The sequence below is a fragment of the Hoplias malabaricus genome, chromosome 15 (genome assembly GCF_029633855.1).
Source record: "Hoplias malabaricus isolate fHopMal1 chromosome 15, fHopMal1.hap1, whole genome shotgun sequence".
Taxonomy (NCBI): domain Eukaryota; kingdom Metazoa; phylum Chordata; class Actinopteri; order Characiformes; family Erythrinidae; genus Hoplias; species Hoplias malabaricus.
The window spans coordinates 9,979,820-9,995,363 of record NC_089814.1 but is presented as its reverse complement, the minus strand read 5'-3'; the positions used below and the strand labels follow the sequence as shown (position 1 = coordinate 9,995,363).

General features: G+C 41.2%; 1 protein-coding gene across 1 annotated transcript; it reads left to right on the top strand.

The window, feature by feature from the left end:
* Positions 1 to 84: 84 nt before the first annotated feature.
* zgc:109965 (Nicalin-1-like) lies at positions 85 to 9,977 on the top strand. The gene is made up of 16 exons (XM_066646410.1): positions 85 to 241; positions 762 to 952; positions 1,397 to 1,541; positions 2,123 to 2,220; positions 2,323 to 2,400; positions 3,389 to 3,492; positions 3,786 to 3,874; positions 5,182 to 5,321; positions 5,870 to 5,932; positions 6,117 to 6,232; positions 6,318 to 6,405; positions 7,342 to 7,380; positions 7,476 to 7,648; positions 7,772 to 7,825; positions 9,607 to 9,685; positions 9,768 to 9,977. The coding sequence occupies exons 1-16, from the start codon at positions 85 to 87 to the stop codon at positions 9,822 to 9,824; spliced, it is 1,671 nt and encodes a 556-aa protein (XP_066502507.1). The 3' UTR covers positions 9,825 to 9,977.
* Positions 9,978 to 15,544: the final 5,567 nt, after the last annotated feature.

The following is a 15,544-nucleotide window of genomic DNA, read 5'->3' as shown; positions in this document are numbered from 1 at the left end:
ACAGAGTAATATATAGAAATCTAGCATCTAATCTTATGCCCTTTTGTAGATTGCTCTGGTTTGTTCTTTGTAGATTTGCTGACAATGTATATTAGCACCATGACTTTGTGGAGCACCAGAGTGGCTGCGCTGCTGCTGCTGTCTGCACACTTGCTGCATGCATCTGCACTTCCAGCTGCATCATCCTATGAGTTTACAGCCTACAGGATGCAGCAGTATCACCTCCATCAGGATAAATATGGTAACGTGATCTAAAGCCTTGTACAGAGCACAGTGGATTTCCACACACTTCTGCCTGTGCTACACTTGCAGCCCAAAAACAACACCCTGCAAGTTGACAGGATTGGTTCCTTATGTTCATGACATCATAAATCCTTCCTGTCTGAATCCACCAGTTTGAGTTTCAAAGTGGAAAAGCTCAGTTTTGGAGCTAACAGCTTATTTCACGCATAATCTATCTTCAAGTTTAAAACAACACACAGACTTTATTTTCACTGGTGGAAGTGATTTCTCGGTTGTATAAACATGGCCGCCATGGTCTTAAACGTTAGATATTAGAAATTATAATAATAATAAATAGTAATTGATTAGTCAAGGGTTAATAGTGACACACCTATTTGATATTTTCATGTATGGATTAAACGTTTTAACCAATAACACCACTATTTTAAAATGCCTGATTTTCACCATCCAATCAAATGATAGCTGAAGTCAATGCCTGCCCATATTCCTTTCTACCAAATCTAATTTATTATCCTCAGGTTGTCGTGGAGCCATCGTGGTGGCAGAGGCTCGTTCTGCAGATGACACAACTCTGACCCGTCGCTGTGTGATCATGAAGCTTCCTGACTTTACAGTAGAGCGCTACCAAGAAGCCAGGAGACAGAATGCTGCAGCTGTGCTCATACTGATGCCACAGAACATCTCCACTGTGTCTGAGGATGTCATACAGGTGAAGTAGGGCACCATTTAATTTCACAGAAATTTCATTACTGTGAGGCACTGTTTGATTTTAGTATTAGTAAACGAAGCTCCCATTTTGGGATTAATTGGATTCAGAAGCATGCTCTGAAGTGAACAACACACACTTTAATACAAAGGCAATGACTGGGGTAGTGAAAACAAAGGAGGAGACATTAACAGGGAACAGTAAAACTAAACTACACTAATGTGGCTTAAATAGTGTGACACAACTGGGTACACCTGTGACCTTGACCTTGAGATGTGGTGTAGGTAACATGAAGAAAGCAGACAGGACAAAAGCAACCAAGCATAAGATGTACCAAAACCACAAACCACAACAAAACCGTGTTTTTTCTAAAGTGTTACAGCATTCCTCATTCTCAGCTGTAGAGGTATTAATTTAGAAAAACAATGTTGATCTCATTTATTGCAGGGGTTCATGTTGAGTGAGTCAGATGCTCTGAAGAAGGAGACCCTCATGCCAGTGTATGTTGTCCCTGAGGATGAGCAGCTGCTCTGCATGTACACAGAGGTCAAACAGGCTGCTGCTACCAAGTCTGCCTCCATATTGGTTAGAGGTTGGAGGAATCTGTATTCACATAATGTTTTTATTGTATTTTATGGTATTACACATTAATAAGAACACTATACTATACTATATTTCAAAAACCTGCACACACCATGTACAGATATTTAGATTTCACATGAAATTTCACATGAAGCAAAGGGGGGGGGGGTTATACACCTGTACTACACCTGTATATACACCTGTAATAATTCCACTATAAGGGAGATATGTGCCTTTTTGAATTACATTAAAAATAAATTCTACTGACGTTCGGAAGCAAAACATGGTGCCCTGTGGTGGTCATGACCATTGAAAAACAGAATGAAAATGGGCAAATATTATATGCAAAGTAACAGTCTGGGATTCAAGAACTACAAAGCACAAATATATGGTCAGTTGATCTAATAAATCAGTACTGAAACAAGAAATAAGAAATATTTGGCTGATTGGTGTAATTCTGTAGGCGTTTTCCTCTGTTACCCCTACTCTAATTGAATTTACTACAGTACATATTGAGGGTTTACTCTGTGGATACTCTGTATCCTCTGTGGACTCTAGTGTCTTATGGTGCTGCTGTTGGGTTTATTGCAGTTCTTCGCAGTATGGTCACAGCCACTGCCTTCCAGATCCTGGTGAGCAACAACTCGCCCATCAAGGCCATCACTGACACGTCCATTGTCACGTTAGAGGTGAGTCTGACAGTCTTATCTGGCAACTCCATACTGCGAAGTATCAGTGTGTGACCTGTAATTGAACCTGTCGGTCTCACTGATTGATTGCTTTGTTCCTAGGGTGTGCTTCCCGGCATCGGAGAAGACCCACCTACCATTGTAATCACAGCCCATTATGACTCGTTTGGCCTTGCTCCAGTAAGTCCTGGTTACTGAATGGGAAGTGTTTAGAAGAATGTTGGTGGTCTTGATTTCTTCATTAGTCAAGCTGTCTTCATACCTTAAGTCCATAAATTGCAATTCAGCATTGATTGGCATCACAAACGGATTACACTTATGCTGTAGTGTCTTAAATTGACCACTCTGTGCCAGCTGAGCTTTCTAACCATGCATACTCAATGAGGAACGTGGATATTTTGGTTTTGTTGTTGCACTATCACTTGAGATGGATTTTCCCCTCAGGGTTTCTCTGCGTCATTGATTAATATTGCTATAATGATGTAGTTATCACCCTGTAAACTTGGCACGTCATTCATTACTGTGTAAAGCCATTTAGTTTTCTTGACTTTAATGAACTGAGATGTGTTTTTTTAAATGATGGAGATCATGGATAAAATGAATCCTCCAGGTTTGTGATTAAATGAGCATGCCTAGCACTTGTATCAAAGCCCCTTTTATGAGCTATTTTTCACTTTTGTTCCTATGCATGATGCAAAAGCCATAGATGGTCAGATTTATCACACTGTCCAAACTTTAAATGTCTCAACTGACCAGACCCTCCAACTCCTTTCCAATTTCCAACTCCCAATTTTTTTGCTAGCAAGACCTTAGTAAATACCCATAGGTATCAGTGACCTTCTAAGAAGCTTGATTGCCTTTTTTTGGTCCTGCTGAGGTCGACTTAAAAGCCATTATCTTTATCCCTCAGTTCTTCCCAGGTCATTAAAACATGTCATTTAATGAATCTTTAAACCTACCAATTAAAATATGAACAATCTTTAATGCATTAAGGCTCGGATTATTCACTCCTGAGGTTCACTGCCCAGTTTAGTGTGGGAACTATTGATTAAAGACTGACCTGCCTTGTAATACCCTCAAATTCTTTTATTTTCACAAAAGGAGGACATGTAATGCTTCAAATATGAGTTTCTACATGTTTCTGGCTGTAAATTTGTTTGTTTGGTAGTGGATGGCATACGGAGCAGACTCAAACGGCAGTGGGGTCACTATCTTGTTGGAACTAATTCGTCTATTTCATCGACTTTACAGTGATCCTCGCAACAAAGCCCCGTGAGTTATCTGTCAGTGGGGTTAAATGGGACAAATATACAAAATAAATAAAATAGCTCATATCTAGTACAGTGCCAAAGTCATAATAAAGTAATATTTTTTTCTCTTTTTTTCTTGCATGGATATTAGGGGTTCAATTTTGTCTATAACACTATATCTTCTAGTATTTTATTTACTGTAATTTTAAAGGCATTATCTCAAGCAGTTTCATGATGCATTTGGAATTCATTTAGCCCTTTATTACTTTTATAAATGTTGATATTTTATTAGATTTTTGTCTGTGTTCTTTTTAGGTATCACCTCCTTTTCTCACTTACTGGAGGTGGGAAATATAATTTTCTTGGCACAAAGCGATGGGTTGAGGAAAACATGGAGCATGCTGGTTAGTAACTTATTGTGACCATGGATTGTCTATTCAATAATATGGGCATTATAATTTAAACTTGGGCAAAATGGCTATATGTAACATATCGTACCCCTTTTCCACAAGGAAACAATGAATTTCTAGGGTCTTACTGGTATGTCTGTAAAATGCTTTGGTTGAAAATCTGCATGGTTCAAACCACATAAGACCTTTCTACCCCTGTATAAATTAAATGAGAATGAGTCTCACAAAGCTCACCCCCAAGCAAGCAGCATAGTCAAGAAGGGCACGCAGAAGCTCTTGAATTAACTGCATTTGTTCAGTTCTCTTCCTTTTCTGCTCTCATTTTTGACATTTTTGCTTGGTTCCCTCATTTCTCCAGTCTTGTTGTGTACGTTTTAAAGGCACGGTCACATTTGTAATTAAAAAGCCTTTCTATAAAATTCAGAAATTGTTTCCTCACCACCTGTCTAATGTGTTCATAAAACCCTTGTGTCACTAAATAAGTTTTATTTTTGCTGTTTCTGATTACTATTATTATTTAGGTAGGAACCCTCTCCAAAGTTGGGAGACTGCTAATCACATGCTAAAAAACTAAACTCCTCGAGTTACAAACAAGTTAATATTAAGCCATAAAAACAACAATTGTTTTTACTGTTGCACCTTAAAAGATGCAGAGCTTCTGAACTTAAACAAACCAAAAAGAACCGCAGTTCCCCACAATCATAGAGATACCATTTAAATGATTTTGCCTCTCATTTGTGATCTCATATCAACACAGAGGTAATGTGATTGTAGATACTCAGATGAGGGGGTGGTACAATTCTAAAGTATATCCATTAGATACCAGTAGTGGAACAAAATCAGAATAGCTCACATTATCCCTTGTTTTCTGATTTAGGCAAAACAAACAAAAAACTGGGTATTCTTGTTTCAAAGTTGGTAGGAAGTGTATTTACACATGCACTTAACAAGTGCTTTTACTTTCGTAATACATCCCCTTTAACAACGAGAAGGCTTATGTGTCCTATACCCTGTCCACAGTTCTGAATGTTCTTAGGATATGTGTTCTACACTATTTACTAAAATGATTTACCATTATCAGGATGGTTGTAGTGTTTTTCTTGATATGCCCTTTTCCTGACAGCTTACTGCAGAACTTGCTATGAATTTTCATTTGTGATAAGAAACTCTGCCTGTCATAACAGCTACACTTTCCAAGCAGCATCCTGTCCCCTCCACCCCAGTACAAAAAAAGGGGCAAGATATACAAGAAATAACATAGCGTTTATTAGTTTCTTTATCTGTGCTTTTTGACTCTGCAGAATCTAGCCTTTTGCATGACAGTGTGGCATTTGTTGTCTGTCTGGACACTCTTGGCTCTGGGGATGAGCTTTTCCTGCATGTATCTCGTCCCCCGAAAGCAGGAAGCCCTCAGTACGGCTTCATTCAGCATCTGGAGGAGGTGAGAATTCAGACATCCTTTGTTACAAGATGCTAAAAGATTTTGTTCTTTCTAGTGAAAGGCTTATACACTAGATTTTGGAAATTTGATGACATTCAATCACAAGGATGTTAGGAAAGTTAGGATCTAATGTTGGATAAGTAGTTCTGAATCACAAATGCCACTTTTACTCATTGCAGAGTATTTGATGTGCTCCACAGAACAATACTGACAGGTATCTTACCTCTGAAGACCTCAGCATTGGGCATGGTGTTTAACTGTCCAGAGCAGCCCATTTAGTTGCATCATTATTAAGATTATTCATTCATTCATTTGTCATCTGTAATCACTTATCCAGTTCAGGGATGTGGTGGGTCTGGAGCCTACCCGGAATCATTGGGCACAAGGCAGGAACACACCCTGGAAGGGGGGCCAGTACTTCTAAGTTAAAGATTATGCAAGCTGTAAATGCAAAATCCTCAATGCTTGCATCTTAAATTGGTCATTAATTATAAGTGTATCTTAGTAGCCCTGCAGGTGTACACAGTATAATGTTACTATGTTTTCAGGTGATTTCCTCCAGGTTTTCATGGGTGAGGTTCGGAACTGTGCACAAGAAGATCAAGCTGCAGGTAAAGGTCGTCTATATGAGTGTCACAGAGAAAACCTCCTACTGCCACAGTATATGATTCCACAACCTGGGTGTTCTGTTACTTTTGACATCATCAACAATCTTGTCCTTAATATTGCATTGTGTTGTAATTTGTCATGATAACCAGAATAATATATTGTCATATTGGCTACCACCACTTGCAGGAGTCCACTGTAGCATGGGAACATGAGCGCTATGGCATGAAACACATCCCAGGATTCACACTCTCTCACCTGGAGGACCCCAAATCAGAACGTAGGGGTTCCATCCTTGACACAATGTGAGACTTCAGTTTAAAAAGAACAGCAGACATGAAATGTTCTCAACTCTGTCTCTTTGCATTGATCAACCACTTGAACCTACAGGTCACAAGTGGACATCAGGAAACTCAAGAGGAACACCATTATTATTGCAGAGTCACTGGTGCGGTACATGTACAATCTCTCAGACAAGGTGACGCAATGCATTTCATGGAAATGGCTTGTAATCCACTCACTCTGTCACTGACATACTCACTCACTCCTATAAGAGACACATTTAGCCCATTTCAACCAATGTGTGTCCAGTTTGAAACCCATTCGCAAACCTAATTCGGAACAATTCAGTTTGTTTTCACAATATAAATTGGTTTGAAAACCAGAAAAATATGTTCCCAACACGAACCAAAGAAAAGTATGTTCTTAAGCAAGAGCCACCAAGGTGCCCATGGGCATGTCGAGCTAAATAAGCGCCAAAAAGTGCATAGATCCTCAAATAAAGCGTTATTGCACAGTGGAGCTGGATGGGGTCATTTGCAGCGTGTTATATAGATAAATAAAAGGAAATAAAACAAGAAAGTGCTCCTTTTGTGTATTTTCTTGGACTGTGGCCAGCATGACAAAAGGTGCGTTGGCTACTTTTCTCTGCCGTTCACAAGCTCAGTAGCAAGGCTTAGAACTCTGTGACATATACAACTGTGCATCGTACATTACTATGATCTGAACCTGCTGTAAACAGTGTCTTTACAATGACCCTTTCCTGACTTCATCCATTTATCTCTGGCTCTGGCGCTGGTGCCTTATTCAGCCACAGCAATGCTGGTACCAAGCAACCCTGCAGTGCCTCCGGCAGATGCTGTAGCTTGGTTCCAATGAAAACTGGTGAAAACACAGACTGGTTCACTGGAGAGCACTGGAGATTGGAGTTCTTTTTGGGGGAAGGGGTTATCTGTGACCTTGCTTTAATCTACATCATAGATATCCAGCATTTCATTGCTATAAATTAAAAAAATAAAAACAGGACACATTTGTTATCTCAGATGGAAAACCTTTTTAAGAACATTGTTTAAATGATGTATCAATCTGTTCCAGTCTATTTGCTGCTGTCTTAATTAATTGTTTTTTGGTGTAGGGCTCTCCAAAGGAAATCCAGGTCTTCAGGGGCAGTTTGGTAAACAACTTGTATTGTTTGTCACTTTATTACCCACTAGGCTGATGTGTTACTGTTTTGTTACCGTGGTCATTATATTCCATTACGTTTTGTAGGATATCCTGGATACTCGTCTGTCTGCGCTGATGACCATGTTGACATCTGTCCCGCGGGCCACTCAGCTGATGGACAAGGAGCCTCGGCACACTCTCCTCATCAACAGCTTGGAGCAGGAGTTCAGGCGCTACCTCCAGCAGGTCTACAGACACACCTTCCGTCAGGACCGCAAGTATGTACAAGTATACAAACACACACACATTCAAAACATCTATAGACACATACACAATCAACAACCTAACATTTAACTAAAACAGATAGAAGTAATATGTTTGATGTTTGTATCTTTCTCCAGGGATCCTGATGTTACATTTTTTGATCAAATGAAACAGCCAATGATGATGTACAGGTTAGAGGATACTTTTATGTTTTATATTTCATATTCACTTCCATTAAGAGAAGTTTGAATCCTATTCTGTAGTTGTACAAATATTGTATAAGTAGTATATTGATTTAGAGATGTTTTTTGTGATCAGGAAATCAACAGTAAATACGTCATTATATGACTACACTTAAGTAAAGCTTTCCCAGAGGAGTAGAACCCAGTACTTCAGCATATGTTTGGTGTTGGATCAGCATGTGTTCAAATACCGGGGTTGGACAATGAAACTGAAACACCTGTCATTTTAGTGTGGGAGGTTTCATGGCTAAATTGGACCAGGCTGGTGGCCAGTCTTCATTAATTAATTGCACATTGCACCAGTAAGAGCAGAGTGTGAAGGTTCAGTTAGCAGAGGGTAAGAGCACAGTTTTGCTCAAAATATTGCAAATGCACACAACAAAAGAGGACACATTTTTGGTTCACGTCTTGCTGGCGCATCTGTGACCAAGACAGCAAGTCTTTGTGATGTATCAAGAGCTACGGTATCCAGGGTAATGTCAGCATACCACCAAGAAGGACGAAACACATCCAACAGGATTAACTGTGGACGCAAGAGGACGCTGTCTGAAAGGGATGTTCGGGTGCTGACCCGGATTGTGTCCAAAAAACATAAAACCACGGCTGTCCAAATCATGGCAGAATTAAATGTGCACCTCAACTCTCCTGTTTCCACCAGAACTGTCCGTCGGGAGCTCCACAGGGTCAATATACACAGCCGGGCTGCTGTAGCCAAACCTTTGGTCACTCATGCCAATGCCAGACGTCGGTTTCAATGGTGCAAGGAGCGCAAATCTTGGGCTGTGGACAATGTGAAACATGTATTGTTCTCTGATGAGTCCACCTTTACTGTTTTCCCCACATCCGGGAGAGTTACAGTGTGGAGAAGCGCCAAGAAGCATACCACCCAGACTGTTGCATGCCCAGAGTGAAGCATGGGGTGGATCAGTGATGGTTTGGGCTGCCATATCATGGCATTCCCTTGGCCCAATACTTGTGCTAGATAGGCGCATCACTGCCAAGGACTACCAAACCATTCTGGAGGACCATGTGCATCCAATGGTTCACACACTGTATCCTGAAGGCGGTGCCGTGTATCAGGACGACAATGCACCAATACACACAGCGAGACTGGTGAAAGATTGGTTTGATGAACATGAAAGTGAAGTTGAACATCTCCCATGGCCTGCACAGTCACCAGATCTAAATATTATTGAGCCACTTTGGGGTGTTTTGGAGGAGCGAGTCAGGAAACGTTTTCCTCCACCAGCATCACGTAGAGACCTGGCCACTATCCTGCAAGAAGAATGGCTTCAAATCCCTCTGACCACTGTGCAGGACTTGTGTATGTCATTCCCAAGACAAATTGATGCTGTATTGGCCGCAAAAGGAGGCCCTACACCACACTAATAAATTATTGTGGTCTAAAACCAGGTGTTTCAGTTTCATTGTCCAACCTCTATGTTTGACAATATACTGTACCACAGTAATAGCAGTCTAGTTCCAGTTCATCTCATGAAATAACAACATCTGCTCATAGATGAGGGTTGTTATTGCTACAGAATGCAGTGCCTGTTGTGTATATTCAGGCTATGAGTTTTCAGTGTGGACTGTCTGTTGGAATCTTGTGGGAAGTTACACCTATATTTTATCCCATACTAATGTAGCTAAAAAAATTGACATGGAGAACCTCTCCTGATTAAACAAATCCAGCTCAGATAGTAATGTAAAATTTGATGTATTCCCTCTAGGGTGAAGCCTGCTGCTTTCGATCTGTTCCTGGGTGGCTGTATTGCTGGATACTTGGGAATAGTGTACTATGCAATTCAGGTTTGTTCTAGTCTCCTTTACTCTCACACCCATACCTATGTTTTCTGCTCTGAATCTTAAGATGGTTGTCCTTTCTTTGCAGAACTTTGGGAGACTTTATACAAAAGTCACGGCCAGGATGAAGAGCAAGCAGCAGTGAGAATGGCTGCCTAGTGCCTAGCGCATTTAAACCCCGAAGATAAAAGAACAAATCTTTGGACTTGATGTAGAATGTTTTAAAGTTAGACACAACTGCACAAGCAGAGACAGAAGTGGTCACTGCAAGGCACCGAGTCATTAACAGCTTTTTATTTAACTTTTATATGTACTTTTATAATTAAAATAATCTTGATAATTTAATCAACCCCTAAATTTATTGCATGTGTTTTATTTTTTGGCACCAAGCCAAGATGTTTTTAGTGTTTTAGTATTCCACAGGTAGACTCACTGTAGCAGAACTCATGGGTTAATAATGGCTCACTTAAAGGGGAAACAAAATGCCGCCTTGTGTGAATGAGATCTTGCACACAAACCCATACATTGTGGTGTCAATACCATCCATCTCATGCTTAGGAACTGGTTCACAATGGACTTTTACAGTAACAGGCTTTACCAGGATGGTGTTAGATTTCTTCTTCACGCTAGATTGGAATTTGTTTTGAAGAAATGTAATGCCCCCTTCTGTCAGTGATTAATCACCTAAAACCCATCTCTCTACTAAAATGACATAATTAGGAATAGTTTCCAAGAAAATAGTTTCTGTAATGTCTTTAAAGTGGATGGAGATTTAACTCTGCACCGATGTACGAATGTGCAGAAGGATTGGTTCCTTAGGTTTATGATGTATATATAAAAAAGAAAAAAAATCACTGGCTGTTGCCCATTGAGACCATCTTTGGATCATTGCAGTTTCAAAACGGAAATGCTCAGTCATGTTGTTATCTGTTTATTTTGCTCATGATACGTCTTCTAGAATATGAAAATCAACACACAGACATGCTAATAAGGTAAAAAGCTTTCACTGGAAAAGTCTTTATGAGCCACTGAAGTAGTGGATAATTTTGTTTAAATAGTTGAGAGTTTGCCAATACAAGGTAATCAGGGCTTAAAGGTTTTTAACTCCTTGTGGAAGGATTGATGTTATTTATGGAAACAATGTCCCTAAATATCACTGGATTATCTGAGATCATACATCTGACTGTATATTTTACAGATACCTCTATATATAATAGGGCAGCCCAGTGGAGCAGCAGGTAGTGTCGCAGTCACACAGCTCCAGGGACCTGGAGGTTGTGGGTTCTAGTCCCGCTCCGGGTGACTGTCTGTGAGGAGTGTGGTGTGTTCTCCCTGTGTCTGCGTGGGTTTCCTCTGGGTGACTGTCTGTGAGGAGTTTGGTGTGTGGGTTTCCTCCGGGTGACTGTCTGTGAGGAGTGTGGTGTGTTCTCCCTGTGTCTGCGTGGGTTTCCTCCGGGTGACTGTCTGTGAGGAGTGTGGTGTGTTCTCCCTGTGTCTGCGTGGGTTTCCTCCGGGTGACTGTCTGTGAGGAGTTTGGTGTGTTCTCCCTGTGTCTGCGTGAGTTTCCTCTCGGTGACTGTCTGTGAGGAGTGTGGTGTGTTCTCCCTGTGTCTGCGTGGGTTTCCTCTGGGTGACTGTCTGTGAGGAGTGTGGTGTGTTCTCACTGTGTTCGCGTGGGTTTCCTCCGGCTGCTCCAGTTTCCTCCCACGTTCCAAAACATACATTGGTAGGTGGATTGGCGACTCAAAAGTGTCCGTAGGTGTGAGTGTGTGTGTTGCCCTGTGAAGGACTGTATTCCCACCTTGCGCCCAGTGATTCCAGGTAGGCTCTGGACCCACCGTGACCCTGAACTGGATAAGCGCTTACAGATAATGAATAAATTTATTAATGTATATATAATAAGTTAATAATTGTTCACAACTCAGTTTTGTTTTTCTACCTGTAGATGGATATTCGAAAATGTTTTTGTAAATGCAGCAGCTACTCGTGGATTTGTTTAATCTGTACCTCGTCAATGAAATTTGCTGCTATGAGGCAATTACCTCAGACCCACCGGTTAAAACTTAGCCCCCTAATCATTAATCTCTAGCAACAGCACGGAACAGCACTGTGAGTTACAAAACTATTGCCTTAACCAAATACATACATTGCTGCATTCATGCTATAAGCAAGCTATAATTCCCTGGAAATATGTTTCATAAAATTCATAAAATTAAAGGGGATGTCTATGATTGTGTGTGAATGTAGTTCCCTCTGGTTGTTTACATTCAGAAGCTAATCATGTTTTAAGGTGAAACAGTGTGCTTGAGGGGAAAAAATTACTGAAAAAGTTTTATTCACTGTTTGAATTATCACAGAAACACATTTGTAACTCGAGTTTTTTAGTTTTGTAGCACTTTCAGTGATGCAGTCTGCTGTCCTGAGTTTGGAGACATATCACCTTACGTAATCTGAAACAGCAAAAATAAGTCAACATCACCCACGGACCAGTCATGAGCAATATACTCATTTGGGTACAGAGCAAAGGTACAACATACGTGAAGGATGAACGATGATGGCTACAGTCCATGTCACTGCACCACTGCCCTGTCTGACACTACTCCTTCTGTTTCCCTGGATTTCCCAAATGGCTGTAAGCAGCTTACTCTCTGATCATGGTGCTCTATCTCCAGACTGGTGATAGAAATGCATCCCAACTCCGTCAGGCCCTAGTGAGGCTTGCATGCTCAGGCCCCGCTCACACTGACAACTTGAATTATTGATGGCCTGAAGCAGAGTGGCCCCATGGCTCTCTGGCCTCCAGGGGGCTAAGCCAGAGGAGACAGGACAGACTAGAAGCTGCTGAAGGATAAATGACTATACTCCTGCCAAGCTTTTCTCTCTGTTTACTGGAGCTTATAATAAACAGCACCACTGTGGTTCCAGGAGCCCCTGCTGAATTATTCCTTACAATGTTTCCCTGTGTAATTTGATCTATGATGTGATTAGAGGAACGAAAGTGTGGTGTTTAAGGCCCCAGCACAAGGTAAAACTCAATTTTCCTTGCTTCACTTTTTTTATGAGTTTGTTGTAGATTGTAAACATTATTAAAACCACCTTAAATGTTTAAATATTTGTAGATGCCTTCTGATAGCTTTTTCTCAAATGGAAGGTATTAATAGTGTTTAGTCCTGTGTTCCTGCACCTACAACTTTTTCTCTTCACTGGAAGATGGTTGTGAGGATTTGATGGCAGCCACAAAACACTGTGATGCTGAATGATTAGTTCTATATTACGAACGATGCTTTTACTCATATCGATATCGGGTGATGCTTCAACTGGAAACACAGTTTGTGCCCCTCTAGACGATTGGGCCATTGAGTGTGATTACTGATTACTGCAGAAAAAGAAAGCCAGGAACGATGGAGTTTGTAAAATAAACAGTGTGTGCTGGAGGAGAGGGGAGGTGGTGTATTGGATGGAGGGAGGCGGAGAGGTCTTAATGAGGTCACACAGGTACTGTAGAGGTTCAGTGGTATAGAGCCAGGCTCAGTCAGAGTGGACAGGGGAGATGGCTCCTCAGTTGCAGCTCAGCACCTACGCTCAAGAGTTCAGCTCTCCAGTCCAAGTCAAGACCATACGGAACAGGCCCATCTCGGACCACCGCAGGAACAACCCTCATCCCCGGCCGGTAAGACCCACCATACAGGGGTACCGACAGTCTGGAAACCTGCTGATTGGGTTGTTTTTTTGGAGCTTACACAACAGCTGTTTGATGACCTCCAGATGAAAAAACAAATCGATGAAAGCTTCAAGTTGTGTTTATTTAATGGATGCATAGGGTATTTCTTACAAAGCAGCAAAGCCACATTATTAGGACTCATAATAATGTATATGAAATAATACATAATAATCCGGAAACTGACACAAAATGGAAGTTTTTGTGTGTACTGTTAGAGGGTGATATTGGCATACCTCACATGCAAATATTACGCTGATATTTAAGACATGGTTGCAGTATATTATTAAAATAGAACTTGAGGGATCGTCTACTTAAGTATCATGGGTACTATGATGGGACATGGATTAATTCATTCATTGTCAATACCTGGTTATCCAGTTCAGGGTCGCAGTGGGTCTGGAGCCTACCCAGAATCACTGGGTGCAATGCAGGTACACACCCTGGAGGGGACACCTGTGCTACACTCAGACTTAGGGACACTTTAGAGTCACCAATCCACCTACCCATGTGTGTTTTTGGACCATGGGAGGAAACCCAAGCAGACACTGGGAGAACACCCTGAACTCCTCACAGACAGTCACCTGGAGCGTGGCTCAAACCCCCAGCCCCAGCCCCAGCACCCTGGAGCTGTGTGACAGCAACACTACCTGCTGCGCCACCGTGCCACCCATGGGACATTTAGCTATTTTCTTTTTATTTTTTGGTTCTTCATTTGCTAATCATTCTTTGGTTTTCTTTCATTTTTTTCTTGTAACAGCACAATATTTCAGACTCAGATCTGAAACCTGAGTGGAATTTGATTTTTTGAAGCACTCCGGAAAATATAGCTTGTTCATGAAGGTTGTTATGACTGGAAATGATGTATGTGAAGGGTGTGCCTTGTGTACTACAATAATCACAGGGATTCATTTATTTCATTTGTTCTTTCTCTATAAACGTCCCATGTAGTACTTCACTAGTGAAAACATTAGGACTCCAATTACTTACATGTTAAGTAGGAGCTCTCTGTGTACTTCACTACTACTTTATGAGTGAAGCTATGTTCTCTCCGTGATCAAACGACCAATGTTTATGTGGAACTGTGTCCCAGCTGAATGCACTGTGGTGATTAATAAATGATTCTGATTAATATTATACAAGATCCACTTTTAACGTAAACAAACATCCTCTCATTCAAAGGAAATGATTGGTCGGTACAACCCTTAATCATTTATCAGGGTTGGGAACACAGAACAAAGGCCACATGATGCTTCACATCACCGTACATCCTGCCTGCTTAGTCCACAACAGGCTCCAGTTACTCACACAGCCTCAATCACTGTTTGCAGATCAGGTCTTAAACCTCTCACCATGGGGCCAGCAACTGATGCCACTTTAGGCCAGTGAGGTGCCAGCTTGTGAGGTTTCTTGTTTCTTTGCCCCATTGTCGCCCAGGATTTCCTGTTGCCACGGAAACCGCAGACAGGATATGGACACAGGCCGATGTTTCAGACAATAGTGTCTCCAAAAAACCCTCCTCTGTTTCCTCCGGTCAGACACATGTCTGTCCAGTTTCCAGGTACATACAGACCCGCTCACACTGGACTCTGGATTCAATGTATACACTGGCCTCATGGTCTCTGTTACTGATCATATAGGTGCAGGTGATATATATAGTTCTACAGTTATGGACAGTTCTCCATCTGTTGCTCAGTCCCGACCCAGAGTCCAGCTTTCACTACACTGACTGTGGTTACATCTCATAATAAAAATGATAATGATCTGTAATCATAATACGTAATACAATTCATATTAACCGACTAACCCTACCCCTATGAATGTTCACCAGAATTCATGGGACATTAATTATATAATCCCAAACTTATAAATATTTGGGTTATTATTATTTGAGACTGCTAGAAATGGTCGACATCTACAAATTTGATCACTTTATTCACTGTTCTCTGATCAAGCAGTGACGTATAAGCTGTATGGACCTCATGCTACTCTCTTGTTCTATTCCTCTTTCTCTCCTCATGACTGTAGATGACAAAGCTCCACAAACACGGTTTGTCCTGAACTCCTCACACACTGCAGCAGCACATACACTGCCCTCTTCTGGATTGCTTCCAAAACCACAAGTGATGCCAGGAGAGAATATGAGG